The sequence below is a fragment of the Podarcis cretensis genome, assembly GCF_951804945.1.
Source record: "Podarcis cretensis genome assembly, chromosome: 2".
Taxonomy (NCBI): domain Eukaryota; kingdom Metazoa; phylum Chordata; class Lepidosauria; order Squamata; family Lacertidae; genus Podarcis; species Podarcis cretensis.
Window position 1 is genome coordinate 52,872,151 of NC_137171.1, and position 10,614 is coordinate 52,882,764.

The 10,614-nt window shown below is 43.1% G+C and overlaps 1 protein-coding gene across 2 annotated transcripts in view; it reads left to right on the forward strand.

The window, feature by feature from the left end:
• The window catches only part of NSG2 (neuronal vesicle trafficking associated 2), a 58,240-nt gene extending 47,920 nt beyond the window's left edge, over positions 1-10,320 (forward strand). For both annotated transcript variants that reach the window (XM_079964913.1, XM_079964914.1), the window contains exons 4-5: positions 5,090-5,200; positions 6,678-10,320. In XM_079964913.1, coding sequence (XP_079821039.1) covers positions 5,090-5,200; positions 6,678-6,869 — 303 coding nt within the window. In that variant the 3' untranslated portion in view covers positions 6,870-10,320. The remainder of the gene's footprint in view (positions 1-5,089; positions 5,201-6,677) is intronic.
• The last annotated feature ends 294 nt before the right edge of the window (positions 10,321-10,614 follow it).

Here is a 10,614-nt window from a genome sequence, read left to right on the forward strand (position 1 = left end):
TTTGCCAGCCCTGATATAAAAAGTACTCTAAATACATACAGTTTTGCAGTATAAATTGATTTCGCTCATCATTGTTTTGCTCACTTCCTGCTCACAACCAGCAGCAAAACCTACCTTACATTACCGTTGTGACTCTATAGAGGGAGGTATAAAATGGCTGTGAAAGGGGACTTAGTGTTTGTATTACAAGCATTAATTTTTGCTTTACTTACTTTTACTTGCTTTACTTTAACCAGAATGATGCATCTTTGTAAAAGGACATATTTTGTTCTCTCTTTCTCCCTGCCACCTTGCCAAATTAGTACACCTCTGGGGCTTCAACCAATTTGGCCTGTTTATTGTGTGTTTAAATGTGTAAGTCCCAACTGTATCCAACTGTGCTGACGCATGAGCCACTATCTGCCCCTTCCTCACAAGAAAGCCTAGGCTGCTGCAATCTTGTACCCACTTGCCTTGGAGTAAGCCCTATGAAGCACAAGGAAACTTACTTCTGAGTATCCTGTCTAGGAGAATCTGCGGAAGATAATTTATAGGTAACCACTGATCTCAAATGGAGATTACATACAACAACCAATTTATGCACGGCCAGTTGACGTGCAACATGCACATGCGCACATTGCAGTGACCCAGAAGTGGGTGGGAAAGGGGGAGGGATGGGGGAGGGGCATAATGGGCGGAGCTGGCTTATGTGTGCTCTGCTGTCGTGTGCAATGACCTGGAATGCAACCTCCCCCACAAATTGGGGGTTGCATGTACAAGGAGATAGAAGCCACTAGACAGAAAAGAACTGAAGTGGGAGGGACATTCCTTTTGTTCAAACAGCTCAGCTGTCACTCACAACCCTGATTTCATTTATTGACTAAAAACACTGAAAGGCAGGAGCAGCTGGATCGTCTCACAGAAATCATGGGTGTATTCTGGTTAAGACAAGTGCCCAAATGGAAGCCCATCGGTTTCTGATTGTTTCATATTCAAGTGCTAAAGTCAGGATTTCATGGAATGAGATAAAAGTCATCTTGCAAAGGAACATAGATTGGATATTATCAAATAGGAAAATATGGTAATTGGTTGTTTTAAAAGACACCTACTTGTTGTATGAATCAAGAAACTTGTAAAGGAGGTTTCTTTTGAGCTAGAATTCCACTAAAGTTGGTGTGGAACAATGCTTTGATCTAATGTAAAACAATAGGAATTAGACAATGGCATGAAGGGGAAGTATCTTGGTTAGCAACATTATCAGGGCTACTTAGTTTAATAAATGTACAGCTCATAAATCTACACCATGTATTCATATTTGTTTATTTAGGAGATTCATTTAAACTCCCAGGATGGTTCACAGGAATGAAATATAGCAAAAACAAATCTGGTAAAATACAGCCCATACCCCCAGAGAGCAGCATTATACAATATGCAAGCTAGAACCGTGTGTCACAGCAATCAAGGTTTTATACATAGCTGCAAGCCCATGACAACTGTTTTGGCAAAGAGAGTGATAAAATTAAGGCTGAGTACTTCCCCACCCCAATTGAAGAGACATGGAATGAGGGCATTAGTTTCCATAGCAATCCAGTGCAGCAATTAAGTACCATCTTTGATAAATCTTTGCTGATAGGGTAAGGGCAGTGTCTGCCTGCAAAGGCTTCTGTCTATAATGTCTGTGAGTTTTATCTCCCTCCCTAATTTTTTATTTCTCTTTTGTGGGGATTTATATTGCTTTGAGATTTGCCAAGGTTCATACTCTTCTTTAAAAAACACACCCCAGCCCTGAGTTTTATTAGGTAGTTCAGCTGCTTGATCATGCAGAATCTGAATGCTAATGAAGTCCTGTATTTCCTTGAGTATTCAGAGAGCTGTAACTCACCCTTGGCACCTTCCAGTCCATGTTTCCCCCCCCCCCAAAAAAAAAAATTTCTTTCTGGTTTTAAATGGCTGCTGACATTTTAATCCAGATCAATTGTGTGTTGTGCATTTTTCAGGTATAATGCAATGCCACGGAATATTTCTGTGGGTGTGTAGAAGAGGGAAGAGAGTAACTAAGGATGCCCAGAGAGAGGGGAAGCTAAGAACAGGAGAGAAGAGGGAGGGTTTGAATCTAGGAGATGAAACTGGAGGTTCACAGACAGATACAACAGTGCTAGAGTCCAAGCCATAGTTATGGCAAGCGTTCTGTGCTGGTAGCTGGTATCAATAATCAAAAGCTGGTGTGCAGGAAGATGAATGTTGGAGGAAGATGGAGCCTGGTGGGACAGAGAAGCAGGGACTGGAGGTTGGGATGCGCTAGTGAAGGAGGGAAGAATAGCAGACAAGTTGGGAGGGAAGAAAAACGTGGCTCAGTTTTGGGGCGTGTGTTAGGGACTCTTAGGGAGGGAGAAAAGCAATATTGTTGGTGGGGCAGGTTTTGGGGATGGATTGATAGGGGCAGGAGCTGTGGTCCTCAGCTGTTTGAAGCTTTGGCCATGGGATTTGTTGGCTGCCCTCTAGGCAATGCAACCTAACATTCCCTATGTTTGGATTGTACTGCATCCCATGACACTTCATTCCTTCTGCCACATTGACTGTCCTACAAGGTCATGCATTCTCCTTGATCAGTTCCCAGAACAATTCCTTTTACGCTCTCTCAGGGATCACTTTTCTTGTTTCCAGGTGCTGTAGTGCCCCAGATGCAACCTGGTAATGTTTAGCACAACCCAGTAATATTTCTATAGTGCTGAATTGCACATTTTCTGACTACATACTAGATGTCAGCTTGCTCATTTTATATGTGCTAAAGATTCAAGGAGTTCATAACTTCAAAATGTTAATAACGCTGACATTTCTCCTTGAATATTTGCCTGTTATTGTAACCCTTTCCAATTCAGCTTTCTATCCCAGCAACAACTCTGTATTTCATTGCTAATCTGCATTTTTATGGCAGATTTATACGTTCAGAAAAAGCATGCCGTGCAGTCCTGCTGAGGGTGCACCACTTTGGAATGGAAATGGAGGGATCACATGAGTTAAGAGTCTTCCCTAATACAAATAATATCCCCCCTTTCTGTCAAAATGCCAGCCTGCCTCTTCTTCTGAGATGCTATTAGTTAGCATTGTGCAGGGAGGCTTTTACAAATTACTCTCAGACAACAATCTCCAGAGTAAACTGCAAGCATCTTGTAAATATGCTTTTATACATTTGAATATGCTTTTGGTGTATTATTTTCATTGACTGTCTCTCAACTCCCTAAATTTGAAAGGTCTTGTGTGGGTTAGACTTAGCCAATTCTCTGAGAGTTCCTATTCTTTTTGTGCTCTTGTGAATGCATATTTGAGCAACTGATCCCTTGGCACAAGCCAAGAAGCTCATGACCACATTTCTCTGTGTTAGGGTTTGGCTCTCCCTGGGTAATGAAAAGTGCTGCTGCCTATACATTGTTGGACTACAACTCCTATTATTGCTGACCAGTGGCCATGCTGACTGGGGGTGATGAGAGTTGTAGTCCAACAAGATCCGGAGGGTTACTCATTGGCTATTCCTGGATTACATCATCTTTCACAGCTGGTCAGTCCTAGTGTCAGTTACTGCATTTGATTGTGATGGAATCGGGTCACATTGGCCAAATGGGCGCCCCTCAGGAAGCACCACATGGTCCAAATTTGGTCTCAAAGGCATGCAGCGAGTGCAAAGACCTAAGGCAGCCGTTTTGATATTTATATTTATCAGACTTGTTCAGCCTTTCCCGGCATTAGCTCTAGACAGGTGCAGAACAAAAGGTTTCACTATACTTAGATTGTTGTAGGTGGAAGGAACATACTGACCCTTTACTCATCTCAACTCCCTGTTCTTAGCACAAAAATACATTCAGCCACAGCAAGGTCTGTATGAGACGCTTCTGCTTATGTGAGAGGGCTCCATAAGAACAAGATATGTTGTGGTTTTTTTAACCTGGTTCTGAAGCTACTAACAGTGGCCTGGGATTATGTGCTAAATAAAACAGCACAAAAATGAAGTGTTTAGTTCTGAATAACTCTTTATTGCCTTTTTGTGTCTGCCAGTAGTCAAGCTCACTACAAACCCATCTGCCATCAACAGTCACTTATGCAAACTTGCTGCACAATTCAGAGCAGTGTTTATAACATATAAAGCCCTATTGGTTTAGGACCATAGCTGTCAACGTTTTCCCTTTTTTAAGGGAAATTCCCTTATTCCGAATAGGATTCCTTGCAAGAAAAGGGAAAAGTTGACAGCTATGTTTAGGACCAGGGTATTTAAAGGACACACAAATGTGACTACTCATTAAGATTGCCTGGAGAAGTTTCCCCCCACATCCCTTCAGCATCTTTGACATTGGAGATGAACTCCCCACCAAGGGAGGGGCGCCTTGCTCCCACTCCCAATGATATTCCACAATCAAAAAGGCTGACCATGTCTTTTAAAAATGCTGCAATGTTTTACTCTTTTAAATGCTGCAGCCACCACAAATCTTAAAAAAACAAATAAAACGGGAAGGTGGAGTGCCAATATTTTGAGAGGGAGGAAAAGAAATACACCCTCGCCGAATTCCAAAGGAAAGTTTCCTTTGGCTAAATCTAAAAACACATCATAATTGTGCTTGGTCTGCAACAGAAGATGTAAAAGGAGGTGGTGAAGGCTTACAAGATGCACTTGGCTGCTTTTGAATGAACCGTGCATTGTTTCTCCCTTCCCACAATGCCACTAACAGTTACACGCTTGGTAGCACACAGGTTCTTACCATCAAGTGCCAAACAAGGCAAAATCTTCAAAATACTTTTCCAGTGTGAAACCAGCAGAAGTCAAAGGAGATGCAGCAGCAATTTTTGGTTTATAGTAAGAAAGCAAGGTGGGAGAAGGACAAACCCAGGCTTTATAGACAATGCATAGAGAAAAATGCACATCATCAGGGCCTTAATTTAGAGGGGAAATCAACATAAAAACCTGGGGATATTGGATGTGGTATTCATTTAATTTCCATGCTTAGTTAAGCACTGCAAAGTGTGATAAAGACTGCAGTCTATTAGGCTGATTGTTAATATAAGTCATTTAACTGTGAGATGCTGCATATGTCAGTAGACTAATATTAGCCCTCTTTTGCAGGTCACTATTCTCATCAGTTTGGCTCTTGCGTTCCTCGCCTGCATAGTATTTCTTGTGGTATACAAAGCTTTTACCTATGACCACAGTTGCCCAGATGGATTTGTTTATAAGGTAAGAAGTCTGAGATGGATGAACTGTCTCTGCTAATGACAGAATCTAATTCACCGCACGGCTACAATTTAGTCCTGCATTTTCGCATCAGGATCAAAGACACCATTTGTCAACAACATGCTGAAAAGCAGTTAGTGATTTAGGAAATAGGGGTTGGTAGCACCCTCTGCCAACCACAATTATTTTGAACTTGACAGGTTTAAATCTGCATGAAGCCAACCCCACATATTTCTAAATGAGCTCACATAAACTGGCCTTTAGAGTTTGCTCACTATGAAGATTAGCCACTGAACATTTTGGGATAGAGACTGTGTGCAGTGCATTTCAGAGGTTTGGTGGCAACTCTCTGTAGATGCTGGATGTGTGCCCTTGGGGAGAAACGTGTGCTTATTCTAGCAGGATATTTGTCTTGAGGGTTTATGCAACATAGGATATAGAAAACGTTAGGTGGTGGTTACCATGCCAGTCCTCTAAAATGAGAGGGATTTAGTAGGAAGAGGTGATTTATTTTGCTGGATCAACTTGTGGATGAGGTAAGCTGGAAGAGCAAATTTCAAAGTCTCCTCATAACTGGGAGTGGTGGTGGTGGGGGGGAGAGGGATGAGGGAGTGAGGTTGGGGAAGGTTAAGTATGGACAGGTGTGAAATGAACACCTCCCACCCAGTGAGTTTTCTGGTTGACTGGAGATCTGAACCTGTTTTCCACATCCTAACAAGACAATCTGGCACACACTATATTTTATTCTAGAATCAATGGAGACTGTGTACACTACTTGCTTTTTCTATGCAGTCCACGCAGAATCAGATCTGTTGCTTTTGGGGGGGCGGGGGGCTGATTTCATTGTGAAAATAAAGGCTCAGCTCAGCTGGTTAGAGCATGGTGTTGATAATTCCAAGGTTGCAGGTTCGATCCCCATATAGGACAGCTGCAGGGGGTTGGACTAGATGATCCTCAGAGTCCCGGCCAACTCTATGATCTATTGATTTCAGACTGATTCTTCATTACCCCGCAGAGTGTCCATTTGAAAACGGATGTAGGTGGTCCTGGCAATGGAGGGTATAGCCACACCTTTCCAATGATGTTGTCAGTGGGCGTTTACCAAGATTTCAATCACCATGTACATGTGAAGGGAGTAAAAGGCATGGATAACCTAATTGAGGGGAGGTTTTCAAACATGTAACAAGTCACCACCCACCCACCCTTCTGGATGACAGGATCTAGAATCAATCTCGATTGAAAGCATCATGTTGAGGATGAGCATGGACAATTCAGGACATGAAAAACTTCACTTTTTGTGCTACAAACGGGTTAGTGTGCACAGCCTCTGTCCCTTGCCCTGATACTGAATATATTGGGAGGGAGGGAAATGTTCAGAATTTCCTGGATCAATGCAGGATGAATAATGTTTATTTTTTAAAAAAAGTTTCTGTAAATGAGATTGCTACTTAATGGTCATGCTTCTCTTCCTTCCCTTCAGCATAAGCGGTGCATTCCAGCCTCCTTGGATGCTTACTATTCCGCTCAGGATTCCAACTCCAGGGGCAGATTCTACACCGTCATCAGCCACTACAGCATGGCCAAGCAAACCAGCTCACGGTCCGTCTCTCCCTGGCTTTCCTCCGGATCGGTAAATCACGAAGCCAAGGCCGCCAAGACAGAAGGCCATTAAAGCCAGCTGGTGGCCTAGGGGTGGAGGGGAATGGGGAAGAACAACATCATGTCTCTAAAGCATTGCTCTAGTTCAGCGAGGGCACTGGGCAATCAGTGCAGCAAGAATAAAGCAACTCCAAGTGCAGGTGTCATCTTAATGGATATTTCTCTCTCTTTCTTCTCTCTTTCTCTCTCGCTCTTTCACTCTTTCTCTCTCCCCCCCTCCTTTGGTGCATTGTTCTCGTTGATTTGTAACTAAGTCAAAATCCTGTACAAAGGCATGTTAGGTGTTGACTATATCTTAACAATGTACAAATATTTTTAAAATCATTGCTTAAGATTTGTTAGAAAAATGAAAAAAAATAATGAAAAAACACACAAACAAAAGCAAATCCAGAGAACATTTGCGAGGAAGTAGAAGAAATCACAAGCATAGTTTCTCAGGCCTTCCTTGCCCGCCCCCAAAGGGAAAACAGCAACAGCACACAATACTGTGGAATTTGTCTGTCAGATTAAAAGGGAAACTTGTGTTGATGGAGGGACACAATAGAATGTTACACTAGGCTGGGCAAAAGGGCATGAGCCTCTAGCCCAACTTAGGGCTTTACAGATCTGATCAATAAAATGAAAATGGATGCGGAAGCCTTTGATGCAATGCATTCATTGGAGTCCCCTGCATGTGCAATGACCTGGTGGATCACGGCTACCATTTCTTTGGTTTCTCTCTCAGAGGGAAATACTGAGGAAGGGCCATAGCTCAGTGGCAAAGCATTTGCTCTGGATGCATAAAATCCCAGGTTCCATCCCCAGCATCTCCAGATAGGGCTGGAAATGTCCCCTGCCTGAAACCCTGGAAAGCCACTGCCAGTCAGTGCAGACGGTCCAGAACTAGATGGATCAGTTGTCTGACTCAGTAAAAGGAGACTCCTTATGTTTGTGCCAATTCACATGCCTATATTGACTAACAAACTGAGTTTAAAACATTCACCCCCAACCCCCACCAGGTAAATGCCCCAAAAGGGCAGGCCACAGTTGAGCTGGTCTGATGGCAACCTTCTTGCTTTCTAAAATACCTGTCCTATTAGATGTCGGAAAAGCTGAAACAGGAATATCTGAAACGACCTCTTTCTGCTTCAGAGGCCACAGTAGGATTGATTCTCCAGTGCAGTGAGCAGTATTTTGAGGAAGATAAGCCCCTGAAATTAGCTTATTCTGTAGATAATTAGTAGCTTACAAGAAAGATTCTATGAACACAATCCAGAGGTGAGCGCCTCTCAGACTTGCAAACCTAAATGGGTTTTTTCCTACTCTTTCTGCTTCAGCTGTTCCTCACCTCATTCAACCTCCAATTGTCTTATTTTTCAGACAAAGTGATTATTTTATATAACCCCCCCCCCAAATAATCTGCATGTTACTTGGAGCTGTTGTGGAAAGAACAGGCAGACAAACCCCTTGTGTACCATATGCATGTTTTTCCTTGCTGGATCATAGCTAGATTCCTTAGGATGATACATTTTAATCCCTCTAGATTCATATTTTCACCATGAGCTATGAAGCCCAAAGCTAAATACTCAACTATTACCATGCAGATGGCAAAGAGACATGGGGTCACTTTGCATCTACCATTCCCCATTCACAAAGAAATAGTCTAATTCCTCTAATAGTCGGGGTGGGGGGAAGCTGAGCCTGGATAGCTCAGTTGGTTAGAGCCTGGTGCTGATAATGCCAAGGTTGCAGGTTTGCTCCCCACATGGGGCAGCTGTAGATTCCTGCATCGCAGGGGGTTGGAGCAGATGATCTTCAGGGTCCCTTCCAACTCTACAATTCTATAAGTCTATAAGTGTTTATTTTGCCAAGACTACTTGGCTACTGCATCTAGGAATCTGGTTTATACTGGGTCAGAGCACTGGTCCATCTAGCCCAATGTTGTCTTCTCTGTCTGGTAGCAGCTCTCTGGGGTTTCAGGCAGAAAGAGAGAGAGAGGGCTCTTTCACATCATCTGCTACCTGATCCTGTACTTGGAGATGTCAGGGAATGAACCCAGGGCCTCTTGCATGCAGATGACATGTGCTACCACTGAGCCTCACCATTTTCCTGCATAAAAGCCAACCTTTAATTGGTAAGACTTCAGGAAAAGGTGTTCATTTCCCATAAACAAGTCTTGCTAGGCTTGTCATTGGTGGGACGGAGACAAGTATATTTTGACCGCATCAAGAAGAGTGGATTCCATGCCAGTCTCCGCCACCAGCTGACTGCACAAAAACACCTTGTTGTGAAAACAAAGTACTTGTGTGAATTGACCCTTAAGCCCAATATGCTTTACATGGTTTGGAGCAGGGGTGCTGCTTCCTTGGAGTGGATAGTGGTCATCAGGGCAGGGTACGGCGGCATTTCTGGCTTCCTAGTGTGGAGGTTGCTGCTGGTAACTGAGAGGGAGAGGGTTGAGGCAGCTGGGAGGTTGGCACGGTGTGGATGTAGCAGCAGGAACATCTCATCTCTGCTGCTGAACCCACAATCACACTCAACTTCACTGACACCTCCCCTCTTGGTTAGCAGCAGTGATCTCCTCGTTGGGAATCCTGCTGAGCAAAGCTGTCCCCTGCCACTGGCTGCTACTGCTTGCAATTAAATGTCAAGGTTTACTAGCACCACCTTAGATGCCCAGATCATATGGGCACTTCCATGCAATTCGACGCCGGTGCAGGAAGTTCCAGGGCATAGTTTGAGGGCATGTAATGCAACCTCCTTGTTAAAGCTAAGCAGGTCTGGGTCTGGTCAGTGCCTGAATGGGAAACTGCCTGGGAACTCCATGTACACTGTCTTATGATGGATCACGGAGGGAAAGAAGGTTATAAACATACTGAAGAAATATTACAACTTCTTTGAGTGAATGATCATTCAATTAGATGTGCTGGAATTTGCTTGGGAGTGGTCAGCGGGAGCAACATTTCCATGATTATGCTCAAAGTGAAACAAATTAAAAGGAAAACTAAGCAAAGTAAAATTGAATCAAACCCAATCAAAGTGTTATACTGACTGCAAGTGAGAGTCCTAAAAAATGAACTTGGAAGTCAGATATCTTATTTAAGTCAAATATGTATATTTTGTTTGCCAAAAAAAAAAAGTCCATTGAGTTGGAGCTGGAGTACAAAAGGAGTTATGATAAATGGTTGTATAATGTAGCCAAAACTGTAGTGCCAAATCTCATTGTCTGACTTTTTATCCTTATCTCTCTACCCCCTTCCTGCTTCATACTTCACCTGTAAATCCATTTCTCACCTGAAATGTACAAATCCATGGGGAGGGGGGGGGGTTAAGCCCCCAACAACAATGCCCAGAACAACTACTGGACAATTTATAATTTTGTGGTGTATTGTATGTCAGTAGGTAGAAGAGACTGAAGTATTTTTGGTGTAGTTCTTGACCTTTTCTGACAGGACAAATAAAGCTAGATGTGTCTGAGAGTCTCAGCTACTATGGTACGGTTATTTTTATTTTCTTCACTTAAAGGATGGGGGAGGCAAATAAAATGTGGGTGAATTAGTGTGCTTGGAACTGCAAAGCACTGATTGCTCACATTTGCCTTCTCTCTCTCTCTCTTTCTCTTTCAAAACATGATGGGCTGGCACAGGGATGTAGGAAGCTGCCTTATATTGAAGATTCGGTAGGATTCTTTCCTTGCCCTACCGGGAGATGCCAGAGATTAGACCTGGGACATTCTGCATGCAAAACATGTATTGTCCCACTGAGCTATGGGATTCATG